This window comes from Acanthopagrus latus, chromosome 7 (genome assembly GCF_904848185.1).
Source record: "Acanthopagrus latus isolate v.2019 chromosome 7, fAcaLat1.1, whole genome shotgun sequence".
In the NCBI taxonomy this organism is placed as follows: Eukaryota; Metazoa; Chordata; class Actinopteri; order Spariformes; family Sparidae; genus Acanthopagrus; species Acanthopagrus latus.
The window spans coordinates 1,367,644-1,394,457 of NC_051045.1; the positions used below are offsets into that span (position 1 = coordinate 1,367,644).

Here is a 26,814-nt window from a genome sequence, read left to right on the forward strand (position 1 = left end):
TTGTCAGAATGACAGGCGAGCTGTTCAACAGCAGAGACGGACGCAGGTGAAGTTTCTTCTCTGCGGTCAGTCGTCGGAGCTCTGACGGGTTTTAAAGCGGCTGTGTACAGTATTTTTGTATTGTAAGAAATGTATTATTATTATTACCATTCCTGGGCCGAGCAGGAGGGAAGCTTGGGGTGATTTCTTTCTTTGGTCTTCCCTGTCAAATATCAGATGAAAATATTTTATTGTACTTTCAATCTTTTGATATGAATAAAAGGATCATTATTATCTCGATGAGACGAGAGAGTTTTTACACTTTTAGCTTCTGTGCACTGAAATTTTCACCTGTAATTCTTTGAGATTCTGCTCTGTCATTTAGGTTCAAAGGAACATTTCACACACACAAGAAGTGAAGCGTTTAGTCATGATGGCACCTTTATTTAACTGTTACACTCACTCCAAGTCGCTCTGGAACGCAGCCCGACGACCACAGTGTAGAAAAGAACATGCAAAGTGTCCTGCAGGGTGAAAACAAACATCCTGCCATCAGTTAAAAAGCTTCTCTGACAAGTTCTGTCCTCCCAAAACATCCCGGTCGCCTTTAACAACGTCATCGCGTCAGAGACTCGTCTTCCTGAGAGGATCCGTCTGGTGCAGAATCTGCTGGTTTACTCAAACGACCCGCCGCTCTGGAACGTCTGAGAACTCGTCTGCTCCACAGTGAAAACACAATGAGCCAACCAGTCCCACTCGCTGATGAGGAACAATAATAAATATTTGGTTTAAACTGGTTTTCTATAAACTTCACTATCAATTTGTTGTGCTCGCTGTCACTCAGAAACAGGAAGGTTAGCTGCTGATCACTTATCTGCAGATTACATGATTGAATAAACTTGTTTTGTCCTGCGTTGATTTTTCTGATGGAGAAAAATGGAACATGGGCAACAATAAGCGGAAATTCCTGACACTGAATCTTCATTTTACATTAATGCTATAAAACCGTGTCAGCAGCAGAACTGAGGTGCTGCACCGCTGCACTTCTGCTCCACAGTTTACATCTTTGAAGGCACGACGTAGATCTGAACTGTTACACTCAGAATTTAGAGACTCCTAAAAGGCAGAAAGTGAAAGTGGTGCCTGAGGGAGCCGACCAATCAGACAGCTTCATCTATTCAAATCAGAGGATTTGTGTAAACTGTTCCAGAACCTTCACTCTGGACGGCTCAGCTCAGAGGCGTTCGCAGACATCCCAGAGCTCGCGGGTTCTCGTTACTTTAGAACATGGTGGACTTGAGGTCCTGACTGAAGAAGGTTCCGAAGTTCAGGTCTCTGGACATCAGCTCCTCCTCCACGTTCTCCAAGGCCCACTTGTGTTCCACGATCTCCAGCGCCTCCCACTCGCTCTGACACACACAAACAAACAGAGGAGGTGAGTCCAACCAACCGACACGTCTCAGTGTACCTGCAGAGACGCGGGCCCGGTCCAACAACAGCCAATGAAGGAGTTCCTTTACAAGGTTCCGATCACGCCCAGAACCAAAAACATTTTAATATCTGAAACTGAACGATCCTGCTGTCATACTGGTTTGTTGTCTCCTGGGGTTAATATCGACTAATAGTTCTAAATCATTTTGATCACAACACACAATCACACTAAAAAGTCCAGTTTGTAACAAAGTTGATTTTTGGGTCTCATACACTGACGGGTCGGGTCGGGTCGGGATGATGGCTGATAGAGTCTTCGCTCTAGTTCCTTGCAGTGTGAATTGTGTTTTGTTGAGGTAAAAATGGTTCTGATGGGCTTTTTACTGAGCTTCACCTGAGTTCTGGAGGACATGAACGTCTCACCTTGAAGGCCTTGTTGGGGTCAGGGGGCATCGCCATGGCAGCGCCTGTCATCTGGTCCTGCATGAGCCGGGCCTGGTCAGCAGCTACCGGAAGAAACCAGATTTAATCACTGAGGGGTTCTGTGATCTTCTGTTCTCATCCAAAAATGTAAAAACAGTCCAAAAGACCAGAAACTGTCAGTAACACTCACCGTTGTCCTGGCCCAGTATGAGGGTGTACATGCTCCTCAGTCCGAACACATTCAGGAAGTACCAGGACGCCGAGCTCACCCTGCACACAGCAGAGACACACAGAGTCCAACATTAAACACACAGCACATCGAGACAGAGAGCTCACAGATACATACAGAACAATACAGAAGTGCAAACGCTGCCCCGTCGTATGTGAGGAGATGAAGGTGAAGTGCTGTGGTGTCCTCAGTGTCGGTTATTACCAGGAGGCGTCGAGCGACAGCAGGTCGATCCCTCGCTGCAACATCGGCTTGAACCTCAGAGTCAGAGGGAACGGCACCTTGGCTGCATGACGGCAACAACACAACGATCGTTAACACACGTCACCAACGATCATGACGAGTTCATGAGACTCTTTTTTTGTCTTTTCCTGCTGGTGAAAAACTAAACGGTGTCTGATGATGTTGATGAGCGACAGATGAAGAAAAACTCACTGATGACGAATCCAGAGAAAGCCCAGTTGATCCAGCCACCGATCACAATCATGGGCAGGACGTTGGTCAGGTTCCCCTTCATCATGTCAGTCAGCATGCTGGTGTCTGCAACACACACACACACACACACACACACACACACACACACACACAATTAAATATAACATGACATAAAGAATCACACATACTTTTAACACATTAACATTTTATGAAAATGAAAATCATGGTGACGAATTTAAATGAAGGTACGACAAGAAGGCAAAATAAAATCTGAAAGACCTGATCACGTCACACACACACACACACACACCTGTCATGGGGTTCTTGGGGACGACCTTCCTCTTGACCTTCTTGAAGAAGCCGGTCTCTGCGTTGTTGAAGTAATGTTTCCTCATGGCGAAGGACTGAAACAGACAAAACATGTTGAAACACAACATCTCAGAGCTCACACACACACACACACACACACACACACACACACACACACACACACACACAGTTGATGTATTTAAATATTGTGAGATACATCTTTTCATCACCTACATGTTCTGAGATAACTATCATATGTTTTTACATGTTTTGTCAAACTCGACTTCCTGAATCGTGTTTTTGTGGTGCGAACAATCAACCAATAGAAATTTCTTTGTATTGTCTGAAGTGAAAGGTGCGAGCTCACCTGTCGAGGAATGTACTTTCCATTCTCTCTGAGGATGCGGCTGCGCAGGAGTACCTGACTGAACACAAACACAACCTCAGATCAGCCACAGCCGGAGGTGTCGTTGATCACAGTACTGAACATAAGTGATGTTCAGAAAGTTGTGTAAATAATCCAGTGCCTCTGAAATCGTATCGGTTTCTTTTTGTTCTTGCTTTGTTGCAGCAGGTGGCGGTAAAGCCGCTCAACACCGACTCTCTGCACCTCCATACACTCATACAGTAAATGTTCTGCAGCTGACAAAAAACTCACCATACATAAAGTTAACATAAATCTGACTGAAAGCTTTTTCTCCAGAATTTCTATCAATATGTCACAGAAATAACATGATCGTGACAGGAACACAGGCAGCGTTCAGACAGGAAGCTCAACACTTTTCACATTCAGCTCACCTGTCAGACACCTGCTCCAGGTCGACCTTCTTATCGCTGTGGAGCAGCTGCGTTACATAGTGACGGATGATCCCGACGAAGAAGGTGATGAAGACGATGGGCAGCACCACCCACAGGCGAATGCTGGAGTCCAGCAGGAGCTCTGGACCGGCCATCGCTCTCTGTTCAACCAGCCAACACAGACAGAAACACAGACGGAGAGACGATCTGCAGGAGCAGCAAAGATCCACACAAATGTACAAACTGTGGTTATTTCAGCAGGAAGGAAATGTTTTCACACAACATCTGGACCAGAATCACAAGAATCAAATACTTCAGAAACTCACTGCTGACGCCATTAAATAAAACCAGAAGGTCCTTTAACAGCAACAACACTGACTGCTGACGCTTTCACAGACACGTATGAACTTATGATGACACGAGTTCCTGCTGAGAATAAAGCGTTCTGATTTTACTTCATGTTGCTGCTGGTTGTTATAACAGCTGCATCGATATCAAGTCAACGTATTGATCCAAAGAAAATCAAGCAAAACATCACTGCAAAAACAGTGTCCTCATCCAGCTTCTTAAATGTGATTCGAAGACACAGTACATGGTGGAACGCTCCTTTAAAAGTTATTTTGTGAGCAGCCAATTAACACAGAGAAGAAGAACAACAAGCGCGATGATGTCACGCTCATCACGTCAACCTGCTGCACCTGTGTAGATCCACGCAACGTAGACAAGAGCCACACGTGTCGCCAGTGGAACAACATGAAGAAAAAAGCCTCATCACAGCTGGAGAGTCAAATAAATCTGAGTTCATTACATCACTCAGGTGTGCATGAAAAGTAAAACATTGTTGGTTTTATTATCTGTATCAGCCATGACTCGTCAAGTCAGAAATATTTTGTGCAGCTCTGTGACTTCACTTGTGAATATTAATCCTAAAGGGAAACTACAGCGTTTCAGCAGCCAGGTCACTTTTTTCCACACAGAAACAACTGAGTGAAGGTTTGTTGAGAAACAAAATGATTATAAAGAATTGTAGCCGGATGTCAACCTTCACCTCAAACAGACTGCATGTTGACTCTGTGTCGGGACAGACCAGTTCTGGGCTTCAGCTCTCTGTCTACCGAGCTGCATCAGGTGTGTTCAGGTAACCAGGAGCTGGTGAACACATCTGGGTTTCTTATCAGGCCTCAGTAGAGCAGAGAGAGGAAACCACACAGGTCATATTCACCCATCAAGACAACCTTCAGTCTTTTTACACACACCTGACTCTACAGGTCGTCCAGCCTCGACTCAGTGACACATTAACTTATAAATGAACTGACCTGTTGACAGCAGAAGGCCTGAGCAGCAGCTAACAGCTAGCTAAACCAAAACACAGCAACCGGAAACAACTGAAGCTCCAGTCGTTACTTTTCCAGGAGCTATCTACAGCTAAGCTAACCTACTGCTAACACCTGACCCGTCTTCATTCAACGACAACCAGCTAGCGTTAGCATTAGCCCGTTTCCCTATATAGAAGGTTGGCTAACGACGCTAGCCGGCTAACTATGCTAGTAAACCTTGTAAGTCAGCGCTGAACGACGGTTTCTACGAACCGATTCATTTAATGGTTTATATTACAGACTTTAATGAGCTTCCGGCTGCTGACAGTGTCCGAAACTACGTGTTTAAATATGTGACGTAACTTACCACATCTATAAACTTTGAGAATGAGCAACACGACAAACACGTTCCGCCGTTTGACTGAAGAAGAAGAAGCACTTCCTGTTCGAGCGGAAACGCACATCACGTGATCGACGTAAAAAAATAAATACTACAAAATATAATGTTTTTTTTTTTTTTTTTTTTTTTTTTTTAAGAGGAAATCATTTTCATGTAAAACATGAAGCCTGACTGCTTCACCGTCAATGTGAACAACAAATAAACAATTAAAAAAATATATAAAATATTGTACGGAACTGCAACACACAAAAAATAATAAAGACATTATGTAAATGTAATTTTATGTCAGAAAATTTTTATTAAATCATATCACATATTACATCATATGATACCAGTTTTTATCATATCTCGCATTTCAAGTGTAAGGCTCATTAAAGGCCTTTATCTGGAGTTCAGGTGGTTTCAGGTGTGAGACAGCGACACCTGCTGGTCCACTGATGAACAGGCTCCTGTCTGTGGAAGGAGAACAGTTCAGTGCCACAGTCCACATGGTGATGTGTGCTTAATAACATTTCTCTGTACAGCGTCACATATGTTCATCTTACATTCAGAATCAAAAGTGTCTCATGGAGTAAATCTGACAAATTCTGGACCTTCGTTCTGACCTTCCGCTTATTTGTTTATGTAAATATCTTCTGTTTTTCTATTTATTGTCTATTTAAATTCATGTATATTTTTTCTGATTCTTTTTCCTGTAATGTTGCAAATATCTCGAGCTGTTCTTACAAGTGAATTTCCCCGTCGTGGGATAAAAATGTTAATCCTAATCTTAATCTTCTCTTGTACCATTCATTATGTGACGTTGCAGTACCTGTTGACTGAGATGGGATTCTAATTAAACATACTGTATGCTTCTAGTTATGCATACACACACACACACACACACACACACACACACACACACACACACACACACACACACACACACACACACTCTATGAGATATATAAGTACATTGATATATTTTCCTAATTTTCTTCTCTGTTTGCAATCAGTCTAGTTTGCAGATAATCTCCTCTGCTGGTTCTGTTATCCTGCATCTGGTCCTGATACAAGACACTTTTCTACAGCCACCTTTCTGTGTCCTGCAGGATGTGAGTCTCAGCTGCTGTGAGCGTCTGGATCAAATGTTTTATGTTGAAGATGCTGAAAACATTTATTACACGGGTGTAATTTAATTCACACTTGTGTAATTTAATTATTCTTCATTGCATACTATTTATCCCTAACCCTTCAGCAAAAAAACCCTCAAAGTCTCACTGAGTTTATTCGTTTTATTTCCAGTTAAAATGTCTTGTTAACTTAATATTAGACAGTGAGATAAATGAGATTTGTTTTAGACAGTTTTCACTTCTTCCAGATTTAGTTTTACTTATTAAAAGCAGGAAGCACTTCATATTGACTCTTTTGTTGGCATTTTTTCAGTGCTCAACACAAACAGACATGTGAAAACCACTTCTGCTTTATGAACATTAACACCTGCTAATGCAGCGACTGTGTGCAGACTCATCACAGGGTGGTTGCCAGGTTTGGTGCCACTGTGTGTGTAGGGACACCAAAATTTAAAACCTGTGCCCACGAACAGGTAAGAGCAACTTGTACTATGCACACATATTCTTCATCCAGAAATGAGTCATGACTGAAAGCTGACAGAGTGGTCGGAAGGTTTACTTTTGAATTTCAGACAGAGCCATGCTAGCTGTTTCCCCCTGCTTCTAGTCTTTATGCTAAGCTAGGCTAACCAAGCCCTCACTCCTGCCTAGTCCTGATGCTGACTGAACGTCTCACTCTCAGAAAAAAAACAGATGGAAGATTTTTGGGTTCTTGTCCAAACATGTAGATGGTGGGGGATCAAACCACGCAACGTATAGTGTGTGTGTGTGTGTGTGTGTGTGTGTGTGTGTGTGTGTGTGTGTGTGTGTGTGTGTGTGTGCGCGTACACACCCAAACAAAAACAGGACACGTCGTTCCATCAACATGAACAGATTTTTTATATCTTTAGAGCAATAAATATTTCCACTTTTTCCATATCTCTGCAATTTCAAAAACAAAGTACAAGTAATATATATTTATATACACAGCTAAAATCTTCCATACATAATTTTTAAAATAATGTCGTCTCTGTTGACACATATTTGACACTGTACTCGTACAATTTTACAAGGACTATTGCAGTCTCTCTTTGCTCTACATTATAAACAAGAAATATTTTCTTCTCCATGAAGCGCTCCGTCGTGTTGTCACGTACAACTCAGACGCTCCGTCCATCGCCCTTGTATAGATACACACAACACAGACTGCCTTTACACAGGAACAGAAGAACCCAACTTTTTAAACTCTATTTGAACCAGATCTGATGTGCTTTAACTTCTTTTATTTTTGTATTTTTTATGTTCCCTGTTTTGCCAGCAGCAGCAGCAGCAGTCAGACCAGATCTGTTTCTGTCGGTGTTAAAAACCAGAGCTTCCATTCCTGCTGTAAACTCAGCCAGACAAGCTGCCCGCTGCGGAGCAAAGTGAGTACTCGCATTGTTGTTTTTCATATAACGATGGTTATGTACATTCATGTTTATAATACAGTTTCATTCAGTGCAGATACTGTAATAAATACCACATGCAAACCGATAGTGGAGAGCAGACCCGGGCAGAAAAAAACTGATTTAAATAGAACATTTAAAGGAACGTATCTGTGTTTTTGCATGTTATTAAGCTGCACATACTGTACATTACTTCTGCGGACCACGCAGTGCAGTTTGGATTGATTTCCAACCTTCCAGGACGTCATTTCTTTTACCTTCTACTGAGACATTTGAGAGTCACCAGTCGGTTGCTGCAGGTATTGCATTGATGGGCTTTGCGGTCAGAAAACCAACCCCAGAAGTGACAAAACAGGCGAAGAGAAGAAGAGGCATCTTTTGTGCATTTACACAGTTGTTGTTCTGCAACCGACTGTCGGATCTCAAATGTCGGAGGTTTCAAAACATTCCCAAAGAATCTTTGTTGAAAACACTTCCGAGTGTGTCAACTGGAGTCCAGGCAAGCAACTCCTGCCCAAAGGAAGGAAACACACCAACAGAACTGAGGGATGATTTCTAGGAAGGGTTGGCAGTAATGTAAAGTACATACAGTCAGTAGTCGACAGGCTACAACATGCAAAAGCACCAACACGGAGCTTCAAGTGGGAACTTTAGTGAGGATGCGCTTGATTCAGCTCGGGCACGCAGCGGAACAGAGTGACATGTTGTATAATCCCATACGAGGTAGGTTTGATCCAGAACTCCTCGAGAAGTTTAGAGTTGTGTTTAGTTGACTGTGTTAGTCTGGATTAGACGTGGTGTTACTGTACGGCTCCTGTACAGGCGCGGAGTGTTTCTACAGGCGACTGGAGTTACGTGATGAGGACCCGGAGGTCCGGAGTTCCTAGCAGCTCGGCATGTTTCGTTTATCTGAATGGTTCTAAAAAGTCACAGAAGTGTTTTGCTTGTTTCCAGTAAAATGTTGGTGAGAGGCTTCGTGATGATTCAGAGGTGTGTTTGCACAAAGCATGCAGGGATGAATGAAATCAATATCACAGTCTGTATTAAAAATATTAGAACGTATTAGTTGTTTGTCAGTCACAGAAAAATTCTTGGTTTTGTTGTAAACATATTAAAAATTAAAAAGCTTTTAGTACTTCCATAAGATGCCCAAATCAGTAAAGAAAAAAAACAAACAAATCATCTCACACTCGTAAGCACATAACAAAATTAAAAATGCTAAAAATACAAAAACAGCCCAAGGAGTACATTATGTTAGTAGAAGCTTGTCACACAACAATATTGATAATAATATCAGTAGCACACTCTAAAAAGTCAAAGTGGTTCTTCAGATTGAAAACAATAGGGGACCCGCGATGGTTCCCTGAGGAACTCCGTCAACTGATTATAATCCATGACGGTGTTTCCATAAACCTCGAACACAAAAGGCTTCTACAAAAAAACACTGAAGGGATTTTTATTGTCTTGTTTTTGTTCATGTGAGGAACCCCAAGTCGCTCAAATAAGCCTGAAGAACTTTTGGTTTTTAGAGCATACATTTTGTTAATTCAAGCAGTTCTGAACCTCAGTTACAGATCGATGCCGTCGGCCCCACTGAAACTAGAACACACTGTACAGTAAATATCTACAGTCGGCGCATTCACGTAATCACAGGGAAACTAAAAATGTGTCGTTGATGTTTGCATTCAGAACATTGGATGGAAAATTTCCCATCATCCACCAGTTCAACGCTGGTAAATATTTATACGAGGCTGACGAAGCCAGGCGCTTTGACGGGAAAGAAACCGGCGCTGAGAGGTTTGTTTCTGGTCAAAAGTAACAAATGGCTGGTAAAACATGTTCAAATGGTCGGAGAACTTTGTACCAGCCACCTCGGGGCTTCCTGCCCTGACATCCACAGATCTTGATCGAATGGAGAGAAAAAGAGAAAAATTACACTTCAACACTGGGATGGTATTTGAAACGCAAAGTGCAAAAATAATGTGTAAAAATGAGTTTGTTCAAGAATATTTCACTCGGTGCTGCTTGACGTGACGGTGAAAACATGTTCTGCACTCCGGTCCATGTGAGATGATTGCGAGTCCTTCCAGATGAGATTAGGTCCAGTTTTCAGTTTCAGGGTCCTTTGTGACTTTGTTGGATGACGAGGGAGACGAAGGGTTCAGTCCTTCAGCTGGATCTTCTTTTTTTGTTGTATAAAAATGCAGTAAATGGCTTGATATTTATTATTCTGAATGGATACAATCAATCGATATAGTTCTGATTTAGATGCTAAATTGTCTTTATGTTCCAGGGTGGTCTCTTGTTTAGTTCGACCATCTTTTATTCGACCATCCCTCCGTCTGAAGGCACCTTATTCTCTATTTTGCAGTACAAGCAGTCATTGTGGGATTTACTCTGTTCACCCTCACCAGACATGTTCTGGAGAATTCACAACCTACTGAGAGAAAATAAAACTGTTTGGACCGGGTGGGAAACTAAAAATTCATTTTCATAAAGTCAAACACAGTCAGAGGCCTCTGCTGCTGCGGAGTCAGGACGTGTTTTTACTTTTATTTCATGTTTCCAGAAAGCTAAAACGTAGAAAAAACAAAGAGTAATGTGGTGAAATGATAAATGTATTACAGCAGTTACAACTTATCCTCTGAGCTCACTGTGCTGAGACTCAACTCAGCTTCTTTAATTTAAGATGCGACATGTAAGAACTGACTGGCTGTCGTTGTCATACGCATAATAGATCACAAGAGTAACAGCTAACTGCTGCTAGCTCGTTAGCTTGGTTAGCTGTGCATCTAGTGGTCTGGACTGTGAGCTCGGAGCAACACAGGTGTGTTGGTGTTAACGATGTGAATTCTAAATCACTTCTGAAACTAAACTCAACTAAAATGTGTTGATATTGTTCATAACTGAGGATAATGACACATGAGCTGCGATATTAAACTGTTATCTGGGGCTAACAACCGTAAATAACAAATATAGCATACTTTAAAAATTTGTATTAAAGAAAATAAGAAACTGCAGTTGCTCCAAAAAGCTCCTTTGTGACATTTTCTCTTTTTGACTCGATCTTCCTCAGTTAAGTTTGTTTTTATTAGTGACCGGAGGGTCGTCCCCCTCACAGGAGTTTTGTTTAATCTTAATTTTAATTTCCCACCCAGTTCCGTTTACATTTCCAGTAATATTCCAGGTTTCTTTCATTATCAGGTGTTTTTTGTCGCCTGTCGTAACTCTTTCCTGACGTCATTTAGGTACTGTGGCTCCCCAGCTTCATCAAAGGCAGACGAGCCGGTAAAACAAGACTCTGTTTCCCAGAATGCACCCTGTTTGGCACCTTTCAGCATAATCTCCCTCCCTGGCAAAAAAAGGGGGTCACATACAACATGGAGCATGAAATACAGTTGACACATATCATCATTTCTGACAAATTCAGGTTTTTTTTCTTCAGATATTCCGGGGAGCATTCACTGGTTTAGTACAAATGATCAAATAAATCCCCCGTCACAATAATTCATTATTGGTAAATTACAATGTCAAATGTAGACCACCGCCACCCGCCCCCCATCTTTAAAGTCCCAATCCAAAACAGTGTAGTGCCGCCTGCTGAAACCCTGTAATCCACAAACACTAAAGGCTTTTTAAAGTTATTTTTGCAAAACACAAAGGTAAAAATACACCTGTAGTTTTCGTTATTAGGATGGCTTATTTGAAGTTTTTTTCTAAAAAAAGTTTATTGTCCATGTAGAAAGTAAAAGTCTTCAGTAACCTTCTTCACTAATGCACTTTTTCATGGTCACAGAAATGCTGGATTGGGGCTTTAAATTACAACCACCCCCCCTCCCACCCTCTGCATATAGGATTTTAACACACTGACACTCATTAGCTATTGCACAGGTCATGCATGCCTGTCTAAGACACAAACTGCACCGTATTAATGCTAACCGCTTCTGCTTCTCAGTAACACCTCATGGCTTGTAATATGTCAACAACCAAAACAATGGTACAAGTGCTTTTTGTGCGGAAAAAACAAAGTGGTGCAAGACAACTGTGATTTTTGGAATATAGTAAGAGGACTCGTTCTCAGGCTTCCTACAAAAAAAAAAACCTGAACTGTCCCGTCAAACCAAACACCGTACATCGTGTTAGCATCGAGTGCTAACCTCGTGTTGAATTCTCAGGCACTGTTCCCCCTTCACGTCTGGTCCCTGAACCGTTTGTCCACCACAGCAACTCGACAAATTCTTAACTCACAATATGACACAAACACTTCCTCCGTCAATAAGAACTACTACGCGTCCTCTTGAGTCCCAGGCCACAAGGGCACTACGAAGGGCAGATGAGGAGATTTTCACCAAGACGGCACGACGATGTGGGAGTTTTTCTTCTGCGGTGATTCTCGTCCCTCTACAATCAGGGAGCAAGTTTTCCGGCGTGAGAGTCTCTCTATTTGCGCGGGAAGTGGATGTGAAAATAACACAAGCTGAGCAATTTCCTTTTCCCCGCTCTCAGTGCTCTCCTCCTCACCAGGCGGCCATTTTGATACACCTGCATTTGCCCTCCTCCCCCTCCTCCTCCTCTCCTCCTCCCTCTCCTGCTCCCTCTCATGACCGCCCCCCGGTGGCTCACTGCGGGGTGGCGGACCACCGTCCTCAGCTTCTGCCTCCTCACACAACCGTGCTGATCCGGCTGACGGGTTTCGATTTGGGACCTCCCCCTTGCCCTCCCCCTGGCCCTTGGTGCAGGGAGAGCGGGCCGGTCGATGGGGGAGGTAAGGGTGAGTGCGGAGGAGGAGGTGGGATGGAGGTGAGGGGTGGGTACTGGGGTCCGTAGGGCTGAGGAGGCGTCTGGGTGAGGAGGCGTGCTGACGGCGTCTGGGGTGGTGGGGTAGAGAAAATGAAGTGGGTGGAGGGGGAGGCGGAGGGGGAGGGGCTGAGCGGGGAGTGTGTGTGCGCGGCGTGGTTGTGAGAGTGAGTGTGAGCGTGGGGGTGGGGCTGCGAGTGCGAGATGGTCAGCGGGAGCTTGCCGCCTCCGCCCGGCCGTCCCGCCGCAGGGTGCGAGTGGTAGAGTCCGTGCGGGGTAGTAGGGGTTACGGGGGAGTGAGGGGACAGCGGCGGCGGCGTGATGAAGCCCAGATTGTAGCGCGGGTGCTGGCCGGCGCCATGTTGTATCCTCTGATGCTGCTGGGTAGGAGAGGGAGCGCAGCCGGGCGGGCCCTGCCGCCGAGGTGGTGCAGAGAACCTGTGCGTGAGGGCGTGGTGCTGCGGGATGCTCTGGCTGTGGTAGCGGTGATGATGGTTGTAAGGTGGCGGCGGCGTCTGTTGCTGCTGGTGCCCAGTGACACTGACTCCTCCTCCTCCACTGTTGCCGTGGCAGTACTGGGCGTGCAGAGCCTGGAGCTTGGACGGCCCCCCTCCCGTACCTCCTCCCCCTCCAACTCCTCCCGAGTCCGACTGACCGAGGTTGGGCGATGGGGAGGGGCATGGGGAAGGGGAGGATGGGTGGGGGATGGGAGGTGCGGGGGCGGGGTAGTGGGGGGGTGATGATATCATCAGGGGACTCGGAGGACCCTGCGGAGTCGGCGACGTCATCGTCAGGGGACCAGGAACTTTGCCTCGGCGACTGCCGAAGAAATTCCCCAGCAGGCCGCCGCCAGTCGGGCCTCCCCCACCCGCCATCCCTCCTCCGCCCCCAGCCCCTCCCCCGCTCACGAGTGGGGAGGTGGTGACCCCCCCCTGGTTGTGACAGAGCCCCGGCCCACCCCCCACCCCTGTACCGGGGCTCTGAGTAGGGCGGTGTGGCCGGTAGGCTGCTGGAGACGAGGGGACCATCATGGGGCTGTAGGACAGACCTCCAGCAGGCAGGGGGCGCTGCTGGTGAGGTCGAGGGCTGCTAATAATGGAACCCTGAGAGGAGAAGAGGAGGAGGAGGAGGAGGAGGAGAAGAGGAGTTTGATACGAGAGGGTGGAGAGAACAGAGAAAAGAGGAAAGAGAATGAAACACAGAACCAGGCGACTATTTGAAAAGAAGCTCATCAGTGGTTTTAGTTAATGTTTAAAAAAGAATCAGTCGTTTGAGTTCCTCTGAGCGCGGTGTGAGCGATTTGTTGGCAGTGAGTGAAACAGGCAGATTTCAGGACGGACATGCAGGAAAAGAGAAGAAGAATGAGTGGACAGACATGACAGGACATCCTGGTGACAACAAACACTGTAAACCTGCAGCCTCGCTGGTTTGATCCCGGCAGGTTTGATCTTTGTTGTCTCTCTGCATCGACTCTCAGACTAGTCCTGGACTGTTCAGAACATCCAAAGCTGGACTAGCGGTTCTGCACAGACCTACACACACAATCTTCCACACGTTCAGCTCTTATGACTCTGACAAACATGCAGTCAGAAGTGAGATGTGATGTGTGACGTGCAGCGGCGTGCAGGGAGGTGACATCATGCTTCCCCACGGCCCGCCTCACTTACTTCAATGGTACTGTCCAATGAGCCCACACTGTTCCTACGACCTCGCTTCCCTGTGACCCGACCAGAATGAGGCAGGGTTAGAAAGTGTTCTACAACAAGTTCTGACATGTTCATGGACCCGTGAGCCTCAGAGGTGCTGGGAGGTGAATGTGGGCTGCCTCTGCTTCCAACTTATGCTAAGCTAGGCTAACGGCACCCTGACACATCATCCTCTGATAACAAGCATCTCTAAACATTTCAGTAGAACGTGAATATTTTTATTCTAACAAGTTTATTTTCATAAAACTTTGTGTCAGACAGAAACACTGAACACCTCAGCTGATTACATCTATTAGTCAGCTCCTCCCTCTCTCTTTCTCCCCTTTCCTTCCTTCTCTCCTCCTCTCCCTCCCTTTTTTATGCGCTCATCATCTAATCACCTGCTTAATAAAACTAACCCAGTAAAATCACCCTCATCCTGTTTCAGGCTGTAGTTCCTGCAGCTGTCCAGCAGGAGGAGACAGAGCGCCACGTCAGCACACTTCCATCTTATTGTTTTATATTAACCATTTTAGATTTCATCACTGTTCCATCAGTTACATAAGACCACAGATGTAGGTTTGCTCTGAGTCAGTGAGTCATAATAAAAACTGCAGCAGTAAACAGAAACAGTAAAAAATCCCTTTAGCAGAATCTCAGTCACGTCTCCGGAGATCAGAAACAACGTGTGCAGTTATTTAACAGGGAAACACCGTTAAAGGTCAGCGTGTTCCCGTCCTCACCTGTTTCTGAGAGGTCTCTCAGTGACGAGCTGAGCGCCGTGCGTTTCAGTCCGTCCACCGAGGCGTACGTGTCATCGAGGCTCGGTCTACCCAGGGTGCCGTTCACCACCTCGCCCTTCATGGGGCCGGTGTTAGCACCTGGCGTCCCGCCTCCTCCTGGTCCTCCTCCCGTCAACACACCCGGACGCATCACGCCTTTCTGCTTCTCGAGCTCGGCTGGAGAGAACAGAGAGAAGAGACGGTCGACGTTAAAATACATTTTCAATATGTTCAATACTTTTCAATCTAAAACAGACGTAAGAAGCCGTAAACAGACAGAGAGGGAGGCTGGAATGTGGAGAAAAGGCGTGTTAGTGTCTCGTATCTGCAGAGAGTTTCTGATTTTCTCTCTTTGTTGCTGCTCGGGACGCTTTACCAACCCAACATGTGTCTATTTGACGTTTAGTTAACAGTGCTATCGCTGCTAAAATTCATATTACTACTAATGCAATAAATACTGGCGCTGCTACACGGCCTGTAGCTTCTTTAACTAGCTGCTAATGCTACTATGGGTCCTGCAGCTGATCACCACTGTGTCTCCTACTATGAAACAACCTCTGCAGCTCTGCAGATCACTTACACTCCACCCTGTACTTCTCCATGTCCTGGACCTCTGCGATGCTCTCTCGGAGGTCGGAGGTGAAGCGAGCTCGGTCCTGCTGGCTCGGAGCCGTGAAGACGATCAGCACCTTCCTCTCTCCTCCAGGATTGGCGGAGGTCAGTCTGATACCGTGAGGATAGTCTGGGTGACACACACACACACACACACATTTCACAACAAGTGTTACACACTTTGACCTCGCTGGCAAACTACTCCTTCATCATTCTGGGCCAGAAAGTAGATGAGATGAGAAAGAAAATGATGTTGCAGCAATCTTAAATATCCGTAACACCGTGTTACTCATGAGTCTGAATGAACGAGCGAGGCTTTTAGCAGTCAGTCACACAGAGTGAAATCAGTCCTGACACCAGATACTTTTTCCATCCACCTCTCTTTGTTCAGATTTTGAATTAGCATGCAATTAGCAGTAAACTAAGCGAGGCTAAGAGCTTCCAGTCACGCCGGCGGCTTTGTGAGGCTGCACTTACGCTCAGCTGTGCTCTGAGCTAAGTAAGAGACACCGACCGACGAGCTGGCCTCCACGTCGTCTATTCAGTCCTGATCGAAGACATCATACAGCCGTCACTACTCTCCCACCAGGGTCTTATGCAACAGAAATGTTCACTGCACCGGTAAAAACTGATGACATCACGGTCACATGACTTAAACATCACCGCCACTAAGAGTCTTGGGTTTTGAGGACAAAACATGAAGAATCTCTGAAGCTTGTGGTGACCTCACACCTTATTTCAAACATTTAACAAAACAAACCAGTCAGAGATCTAACCGACTCTGACGAGCCGAAGTGAGAACATCCTGACTGATTTCCAGGTTGTAAGATTTGCTCCTGCAGCATTATACTGAATACCAGGAAGGAAGTGACAACCTGTAGCCAATCAGAATCGAGAGTTCACCCAGACCATAAATGCTAAAGTTAGCATTGTAGCATCCTCACAACAGTAATGTGCACTGACTGATTTCAAAGGTGAAGCTAACGTGATCTCCGTCTAGGTTCGGTGTGTTATTGAGCAGCTGAGGTCGATGAGACTGTCAATGACATTCACGTATTTAGTCGTAAATATACAAAAGGAGAGAAAAAAGTCAGGAGATCATCACGGTTCTGTCAGAACCATCAGAACCATCAGAACCGTCCTCTGTGATCACGACGTCCATCCAACCAATCAACAAATATCAGCTGAGGTATTTCAGTCTGAGACAAAGTGGTGAACAGACGTCTTTACCTCGCTCCAACATGAAACACACACACACACACACACACACACACACACACACACACAGATCCATTAACACAGCCTCCCACACACAACACACACACACACACACACACACACACACACACACACACACACACACACACACACACACACCAGCAGTCCATGTAAGATTGTGCTGATGAATCATATGGGACAATCTGTCCCGGTCACAGTCATCACCGCCGACTGCCAAGTTCCATTTAGCTCCAACTGGAGAACCAGAGCCGTCAACAACGACAACAACAACAACAACAACAACAACAACAACTAAACAACAACCAGCGGAGCTTCACTCACACTGATAATGTGACACAACACATCAATCTGTGAGCAAAATGTGAAAATGTGACAGATTTCTTCAGTTCAAATTTGATATATTACATCATTATTTTGATTTAACCCATTAAATTACAGTTCATCCATTTACTCTCCCCATAAGCAGCTTTAACGATGCTACATTAACCACATTCTAAACCATCTAATATTATCATATACACTTAATTAACCTTTATTAAGTATTTTATGAGGTTTTTAATGTTGTGAAATATTAAAATCAAAGACTCTTGTTTTACTGCATCGACTCCATGAGATGAGTTTCGTCTCAGCGGTACAATAAAAATGATTTTCAGACAAAATGTTCGACTCAATTGTCGTTTGTTGTTGATGTTTGTCGCCAACATCTCCGCTTGTTTTCAAGGTGTTGCTGATGACACAGCAGCATCGATCCAGGCTGCTGAATGAACGTAACATTGCTAACGCTAGCTGGCTAACATTTTTGACCACTCGTGGCACTCAGGAGAAATGTGGGTCGTTTGGGTGTTTTTGTTAATGTACCCGAGTCAAATGTTTGTTTAAAAGCATAATTATGGCCGAAAGAGGCAATTTTGAGATTTACTGTATTTTCATTTTCAGGTCAAACTCATTTTCAGGAGTGCTATCGGCACTACATGTAAACACTTTGTTAGCTTGTTCCGCTCGCCGCCGTCCTGCCAGTGGAGAAGTGTCGACCTCAGAATGTGACGTAACCTGGAGGACAGTTAAGGTGGAACGCTCCTGAAGCTTAGTTCCGTATAAATGTGGATAATTTGTTGTTTTGTCATTAGTGAAAAACAATATTGACCTTGAAGTTGAAAAAGGAGCGAAAATGGTTCCTTTGTCATAATAAAGCTTTTAAACGAATGTTTGACTGGAGTACGTTCACAGGATGATGAGATGGTGATGATGATGAGTTTCACTTGAACTCAGAATTGATTATCATGAGAAAATGTTTCTTTCTTCTGTCCAGCAGTCCTGTCGAGGTGCGGAGTTCACCTCCACATCACCTGGCTGTGAAGATGCTCTGTAAAGTGACGACCTGACTCCAGGTCGGCCTTTCAGCTCTGTGGCTCGTTTGGAAGCGTTCCACGGAGCCACGTGAGGCCGGTGGAGATGTGACTGTGGAGCTGAACTCCTGAGAGTGAAGCGTCCTGCTAACAGGTGCTGAGGCAGATCTGAAACACCACCAACTCCAATCTGCTGCACAGAGCCGAGAGCCAACTCTTCTTCTCTGCTGAAATTAGAGGCTTGGCAACCACACACGCCCACACACACACACACACACACACACACACACACACTCTCTCTATATGATTGTGTTAACATCATTATTGAGGAATGTGTCGGCTGAGTGAGTCATGTTCTGAGGAGTGCTGCTGAGCCGCCTTGTTTTCAGATTGACAGTCATATATTTAGGAAATCCTGTGACATGCTTCCACTGAGCTTCTTTGAAACGTGCTGTCGGTGTTTTCGCCGCAGTTCTGCACACCGACGCTGCCGCACACTTAGAAAAAAGGCTGGCAGACTGAGTGTCATTTCAGTAATTGGAGAGGGAAGTAACGATTTGTTTTGCCAAGTGATTATTAACAGATTGTTTAGAACATTTCCAAGTGGGACAGAGTCTCCAGTTCCTGGTGCATATTTCAAGCGTTACGCCTTCATCCAGCTCAGGTGTACGAGCTCAGAGCGCACAACGTACAAATTAAAAATAAACTACCTGCGTCTAACATCTCTCCTGAAACAGAAACTACGCAGTTTAAACTCTCTGCACCATCTGAAACCTAAACGCAGATTGTCACAGCAGCAAAGAAGGAAGTCAGGTGAAGCAGAGCGGATGGTTCGGTCAGCGAGCCCAGAACTTTCACACAGGAGTCCGTTAACTATGAGCTACTTTAACTTATCCAAGTAGTTAATTTACTCCACACAGAAGCTTTCCTTCACTGAAGTTACGTTAATAATGTTGGTGTGTTCGTAAGTAAACATCGATAAGTGATGCTGATATGGATCTTTTATTTTTTTATCTTAATAACAAGTCTGTTCTCTTCATTTGGTTTCAGATAAAACCAGAGTGATGTTGGAAATGTCCTGTTTTTACAGATTGTAACTGTCATCTGTAACTTTACTGGACTACAGGAATCTTTTTTAATACCATAGTTACGTAATCCTGTTACGTGTACTCTGTTACTCCTCAGACTAGTTTAATCCCAAACCACAACGTTGTTCTTGAACATGACCACGTCATTTTCACTGAACTCAAACTGCAAATTTACAATGGAGGTCCGGTTCCGTCTACAGTCATGTTGTTTAGGTATCCACAAACATGTGAACACAGTCTTGAGCAGTGGTCTCTGGCTCGGTGGCCACACTGTCCCGTCAGCTCATAACCGTGTGAAGAAGACGTGATGTGACCCAGAGTGTCGAAATGTTTATACGACACGTACAAATTTAACGTATCCGTGTTTTTAAAGAAATGTAAAATGGCAGCATGTTGTTCTGGTGCCTGGTCACACGCTGGTGTTTTCAGGTTCATCATCATCGCTTTGGTGAGAAAGAATCAAAACACAAGTCGCTCTGATGCCTCACTGTGTGTGTGTGTGTGTGTGTGTGTGTGTGTATATATATCTGCATGTGTGTCTGTTCAGTGAGCCTGCAGACTGAGGGGTAAAAATAGAGAGTTGAGCGAGCGCAAAAAAGAAATGGAGATGTAAAAAAAATAAAATGGAGCTGAGACAGATGGAGGCAGCAGATGGACGAGAAGAGACGGAGAGAGGACGAGGGAGGGAGAGCGAGCGGTACTTACAGGTGTTCTGGAAGGTGTGGACCTGCATGTCCAACAGAGGGAATGATTGTCTGAAGTTGTACGTCACTGAGGTCTTCTTCTTCTGGAAGATCTTTGTCACCTGATGAGAAGGAGGAGGGAGAATAAAGACGTCACGTCAGGAGCGATTGATGACGCTAACATTGGTCTCTGTTCGCGTCGAGGTGAGAGGTTTTTAATCTCACGCAGTGAGGCGTGTGAATGTTCTCTCCATAAAGACTGGACACGTTTGTTGTCACGCTGTAAATAAATGTAAAAAATATCAATTAATAATGAATGAGCGCTGATTCACAGTTCAGAGTCTCGTCATCTTCTGAGAGACGTGTTAATCGCGGCGTCGACTGTTCGTGGAGACGAGAGCTTCGCATCAGAAACCTGTCGATGACGTCTGCAGCAACCTTCGTGTTTAATTCTATTTATAAGATGTTTATTTTTTATGTTGTGACTCCGGCTGTTTCCTGTTGCCAGACCGGTGGTGTGAACAGGAAGTATAAAGGTGACGGTGAGCACCTTTAGTATCGTTATCATCACGATCATTCCTCTCTGATCATCAGTGTATAAATAGACAGCGACTAAACAAACGCAGTGAGATTTGTTTTTACGTATCGTGAGTTGCTGTTTAAAGAAGCGCTGGAAAACTTTACGCAGCAGAATTAAACACAAACTTTCGATTGTTTTCTTTTTAATAACTCGAGTTTCACGGGTGACTGAAGACGGCGTGACGGGTGAACCGTGTTGACAAATCCTCTCTGGGTTTCCTGCTTAAGACTGCTTGTATTTGCATTTTTCTCTAATAGGAAGTCAAGACTTTTTGACATTTCTGGAGCATTATGGGATAAACTGGCGCTCTGGTGACGCACGATCATCTTTATCTTCCATGAGAGAAAATCCTCTGTGAGGACCGGGAGCACAAAACTTCCCCTGAAAACAGTCTCAGGAACACAAACGGGACAGAAACCCCCTGTAGTACAAGCTACACACACACACACACACACACACACACACACACACACACACACACACACACACACACACACACACACACACACACACACAAACACACACACACACAGCGTATTGATTACCATCAGCAGGTCGTTGAACAGGAAGACTTCTCTCTGGTGCACGCCGCTCCGCTGACCTCGGTTCGGATCTGGAACCTCGAACAGCTGACAGCAGCACACCAACCTGCGATGAGGCAGGGAGAGCACCTGCAACACACACACACACACACACACACACACACACACACACACACACACACACACGTCACAAAACATGGCATTAACACAGTTTGCACCTCCAAAGATCTGCAGGAGGATTTGCTGTGATAACATCGATACCAACATCTAATTTTCCCTCTAGTTTTTTAATAAACTCCATTTTCTCTCTCCACAGAAACTCAGTGACACAGTTTGTAGAATCCACGTGTTCTCTGACAGGTGAAGCCACCTGAACACAAACATTGTTAACTTACAGGCTTCTTGCCGACCACCATCCTCTCCACCGCCTGGACCTGAGACACGTGGTCATCGTTGGTCCTCAGCTCCCATTTCTGGATTCTCCCGTAGATCGCCACCAGCAGGTCGCGGGGGATGTCCTGACCGTTATCAACACCTGGAGGGAAACACACAAGTTTGACACGTGAAATCATAACAAACAGAACAAAACACGAGGACTAACAGAACCCGACCGACACTGAGCGAGTCTCCATGTGTTACAACGTACGTTTCTTTAGGTTAACTTGGTTTTGACTCACATCTCTGACATCAGAATCACGATCCATCAATCAAACTATCGAACAATCAAACATTGATCATCTAATGGCAGAAATTAAACCTGCTGAGTGGAAGTGATGCCTCTGGAAGTAAGATCAGAATATATATATATAATTTGATCATAATTCTTGATATGTGATTGTTTAAATTACTTTACTGTTGAAGCTGCTAAAGTATAATTTTAATTATATATATATTTCTCTCTGATTTCCTCCGGCTGCTCTGACTCAAATCTCTCCTCAAATCAACCTGAAACCTGAAACACCTCTGCGAGCCGACTCGGCTGGTGTTGGTGTTTACACCACTGAGCCTGGAGGTGGAGGTTTCTACAGGCGGGGCCAGAACAGGAGCCAGACGAGTGGGCCAGGGAACCGGGCCCAGCAGAATGTACAGTACACGTCATGATGATGACGCCAGTGTGTTTTCAAGGTGTCTCCCAGGTGTCCTCCTGTCAATCTAAACCCGCAGACAGTTTATAATCATATGGATGCTGTTATAATGTGCTGTGATTGAGATCCTGACCCACCAAACATCCTGGAAAGTGACACAGTTCAGTTTTTTAAACTGGAAGCTGTCTGACTCACTCCCGGGGACGGAAGCTGTTTTCTGGGGGAAAGTTCCCTGAAGTCTCTGGTGGGCTGATGGTCGCGGTGATTTATTTTCAACACAAACACTCGGTAAGATGAATTTTTTTGCCGGTGACAGGGCAGAAATGTGACGCAGAGTTGCTAGGACAGACAGGAGGACAGACAGGAGGTCAGACAGGAGGACAGACAGCAGGTCAGACAGCAGGTCAGACAGGAGGACAGACAGGAGGTCAGACAGGAGGACAGTCAGGAGGACAGACAGCAGGTCAGACAGCAGGTCAGACAGGAGGTCAGACAGGAGGACAGTCAGGAGGACAGACAGCAGGTCAGACAGGAGGACAGACAGGAGGTCAGACAGGAGGACAGACACTTCTCCACGTACATCTGAGGTATTTTTTCCTAATAAGTTGCCAAAGACAGTTACAGTCACTACACTACTGTTGTTTGGTCCTGTAACGTTACTTTGTGGTAAATTTCTCTTTATTTAGTTGAGTGAAGGACCTGTATATTTATCAGACTGTACGACCGACACGCCCTCGCTCTGCACCTCCAGCTTATCTGTTCACACTGGTTCAGTTCACCAATAATGCGGCTCTGATTCTACCTCCAGAGGCGGATCAGTGAAACTTCCCCCCTCGCTACATCTGAAACTTTCACACAGCGGAGGAGGAGGAGAATTGGTGCAGGTCGCATGTAAACGGCAGTGTGAGTGGAGCTAATGTCTCTGGTTCACGTCACGTTAGCTCGGCCTGCTGTTGCTTTTCTCAGGTGTGAACGTAAAACTTAAAACAGAACTTAAGTACCTTTTTGAGATGAAACATTTTTAAGAGATTCTCCAGGCGGGTTTTGTTCGTAGCTAACTTGTGATCTGACAAATCCTTACTGAAACCTGGGACTTGTTGTCCAACAGCTGTAAAAATGACTACATAATGTTGCTTTAATCTGCAGAGTGGGTTAATCGCCTCTGAATAAAAGTATAAAGAACAAGTGTGAGTCACGTCAACTTTCACCACTGGTGTCCAGGTTTCCCAGTGTTAGCTTCACATGCTAACACCTTCACAGTGATTACAAATTAATATAAAAGCTGATTTTTAATTAATGGAAAACTGAACACCTCTTTTTTCAATCAGCTTTGAGTAAAATCTACTGTTAGCAGCGACGACAACAGTCATCGATGGCCCGACTGACCCCGCAGGTTCTTGATAAAGTCCTCCAGCTTCATCTTCCTCTCCGGCTTGACGTTGGGGCTGTACATGTCCGTGTTGAGGAGGATGATGGCGAAGGCCAGGATGAAGATGGTGTCTGGATTCTGGAACTGCCGGATCAGCACCGGGTTACAAACACAGTACCGCTGACTGGAGAGAGAGAGAGAGAGAGGGAGAGAGAGAGGAGACGTGAATCAAAACATCTCAAACTGCACCGACTCACACGGCGTCACTGTGCTGCAGTTCAGTACCTGAAGGCCTCCACCAGCCGCTCCACCCGCTGAGCTTCACCCTGAACTTTGATCTGAGCCTGGAACTTCCTCAGAGCGTCGTCCAGATCCATCCCCGAGAAGTCCATCTCATCCAGGACGCAGCTGCAGACAGACAGACAGACGCTCAGTGAGTCTCACTCGTACACATTGACACTGACGGTCACGCGAGCGTCTCGTACTCACTCCAGGACGTCCTTGTTGAACTGCTGCCGGCTGCCCAGGAACTCTCCGATCATCTGCCTGCTCAGTCCTTTCCTCTCCAGAATGAACCTGGCGATGCCGACCGGCGTGTCCGACACGAAGCCCCTCTCGATCAGGTACTGGATCCCCTTCTCCGGCTTCCTGCAGCCGACACAAGACACAGTTTTTATACATTTATTTACTTTGTTTTAATTCATTTAATTTCACTTTGGTTGAGTTTTCAAGTGCAGATGATTCACAACTGGTTTATTTTATCTCACCTACACAGAAGTCTGCTGACCTCTGAGGAGTTCTGAAGGTGAACAGGACTTTACAACTCTTAACAAGTCTTAACTCTGGCAAATATAAAACGGAGCATCGAGTTGACTGTGATTGTTTGTTGAGAAACATGGTATAAAAATCTGCTTACTGATCAAATAATAATTATGTTGACAATCATTTTTACCTGATGGCAGATTATGACAAGCAGTAAACGTTTAGAGATTTATTGAAATGCACCTGAATCACTGCATGTGAGTGTGTTTTGCAGGAAGTAAATATTAAGGCCAATGATTAAGACAGACGGTGTTTTGAGGAAATGTCGTCCTCACTCTCTCTGTTAACTTTGAGGAAACTTGTGGATTTCTCTGATTTGAACATTGCTGGAAACATTTGGTATAATGTAAGAACACAACTCAACAACAAATAGAACAAATGTTGAGTTGTTTTTACACATTTTAACACAGAAATGTTGTATCTTATATCTTTAAATGAGAGGATGACAGATCCTGAAGCTAACGCTACCCGTGGATTATTATGTAGCTGACTGTTAATGAGATTCATGGACACACACGTACTTGTTGAACAGGTTGAGTCCGATGCGATACTGCCGTCGCTGCACCACGTCGTTGTTGAAGGCCGGTGAGTCCCAGCTGTGTCGGCTCTCTCTCTGATAGGTCTGTTTCCCCAGCGCGGCTCCTCCGATTGGCTCCCGCAGGCTGTCTCGTGACGAGGAGCCGGAGCTGCAGTTGTTGACCGTTGTGTCGTCGTTGGAGTTGGTGGTGGTGGAGTTGACGCTTTCGTTGTCTCCGTCTGAGCAGAGCAGATGGTGGTGGTGGAGATGCGGGTGGTGGGCGTGGTGCTGCTGTGCCTCCATGTTCTGGAGCGCGGATGAGGAGGAGGAGGACAGCGGTGAGGGGGTGAGCGGCGGCGGGAGGGGGGAGAGAGGGGTGAGTGGTGGTACAGGGGAGGGCAGCGGGGAAGATGGGGGTTCTGGGTAACCATGAGGGAGGTGATGGTGCTGATGGTGCAGGTGGTGGTAGTGGTGCTGGGCGAAGTGGTGGGCATGCTGCATGTAAGGGCTGCCGCCGTGCACGTGGTGCATGTGCATGATATGCGGCTGGTTGTACTGCGGGTGGTGGTGGAGGATGGTGGGTAGGTGGGGGATGGGCGGCGGGTGAGGGTGTGAGTGGGGGTGGGGGTGTTGCAGTGGGTGAGGCAGCGGGTGTGGCGGCAGGGTCCGGGCTGAAGGCATCGGTCAAGGGACGTTGGCGGGGCTGCGAGTCTGTCCCGGCGCCGTGGCGACCGAGCGGCCCGTTTGGTTTGTGTTTGATGGTTCCCTGCGGAGAGTCGGCTTCGCTGCTTCCTCCTCCGCCTCCTCCTCCTCCTCGCTCATCCTCTCCACTCTCTCCTTCCCCTCCTCCCCTCCTCTCCCTCTCTCCTCCTCGCTCGGCTCCTGACGACTCCTGCTCGTACACCAGGCGTCCGATAGAGCCTCGCTCTGACCTGAGGACAGACACAGATTCATCAAAATAAAACTACTCAAACACTTAAATCTCATCTCAGGATCTAAAGACACAGCGTACAGTAGTTTTAGTGTCGTATTTAAGAAATGACCAAATACTTCTTCCACCTCTGGAAAACAGATTTTTTGTCATTTCATTTATGAAGCTCTCTGATTGGCTGTGCTGACCTGTCACTCATGTCCACTGAGCTGTCACTGGGCGGTTCGATAGTCAGAACAGGGAGGTGTCCTCCTCCACCTCCGCCTCCTCCTCCGCCGGCCCTCCCTCTGTACTCCCCTCGACACTCTGTGCAGGGGGTGCTGCTCCTCCGGCTGGCGATGCTGCCTCCCTCTGTCTCTCTGCTGTCCTCCCTCCCCCCTGCACCAACTCCTCCCCCTCCTCCCCAGTACTCCGTGTCGGAGCTGGAGGCGGGACGGGAGAGCGGCGAGGACGGAGGGCGGGAGAGTGGCGATGAGGGGAGGCAGCCCTCATCCATGTAGAGGGTGACATCGCTGAAGGAGGTGGCGGTGCTGTCCTCGTGCATGGCGGCACCTCCTCCCACGCCTCCTCTCCCCCCAACTCCTACCACACGGCCTGCCAAGCGTCGTGAGGATGGGTTGGTGTTGCGCCATGCACACTCTCTGTAATCTTCATCCTCATCTTCCTCCTCATCCTCCTCCCCTTCCTCCTCCTCCTCTTCCTCTTCTTCATCTCCCTCCTCCTCATCCTCCTCATCGTCATCCTCCCCCTCTCCTCCCACTTCCTGTGAGTCCTCACGGCCAGACTGGCAGGTGAGGGAGTCGTCCATGGAGTCGGCCAGAGACTTAACCTGCAGACAGGAAACATCGACACCTGTTATATATGTTAGCTCCTCCATCAG

At 46.0% G+C, this 26,814-nt stretch overlaps 3 protein-coding genes and 1 pseudogene across 6 annotated transcripts in view; 1 reads left to right on the plus strand and 3 right to left on the minus strand.

The window, feature by feature from the left end:
- LOC119022489 (putative C-type lectin domain family 20 member A) overlaps positions 1–26,814 on the minus strand; it is an 826,153-nt gene that overhangs the window by 475,789 nt on the left and 323,550 nt on the right. The gene's annotated exons all lie outside the window — the stretch shown is intronic.
- The window catches only part of LOC119022462 (macrophage mannose receptor 1-like), a 409,060-nt gene that overhangs the window by 85,903 nt on the left and 296,343 nt on the right, over positions 1–26,814 (plus strand). The gene's annotated exons all lie outside the window — the stretch shown is intronic.
- Positions 403–5,393, minus strand: zgc:86609 (TMCO1/EMC3 family protein). Of its 4 annotated transcripts, none has more exons than XM_037103433.1 (9): positions 4,653–4,763; positions 3,605–3,811; positions 3,174–3,231; positions 2,808–2,901; positions 2,498–2,602; positions 2,267–2,348; positions 2,024–2,103; positions 1,834–1,916; positions 403–1,388 (listed from the first exon to the last, which is right to left on the minus strand). In XM_037103433.1, exons 1-9 carry the CDS (start codon positions 4,727–4,729, stop codon positions 1,260–1,262), a joined length of 915 nt encoding a protein of 304 aa, XP_036959328.1. In that variant the 5' UTR covers positions 4,730–4,763; the 3' UTR covers positions 403–1,259. The 4 variants fall into 4 exon arrangements, with proteins under 4 accessions (XP_036959328.1, XP_036959329.1, XP_036959331.1 ...); XM_037103434.1 differs by lacking the exon at positions 4,653–4,763 and adding an exon at positions 5,288–5,393 and having other exon boundaries at positions 1,250–1,388; XM_037103436.1 differs by lacking the exon at positions 4,653–4,763 and adding an exon at positions 5,288–5,382 and having other exon boundaries at positions 1,250–1,388; positions 3,605–3,765.
- The window catches only part of LOC119022455, a 131,105-nt pseudogene continuing 111,578 nt past the window's right edge, over positions 7,288–26,814 (minus strand).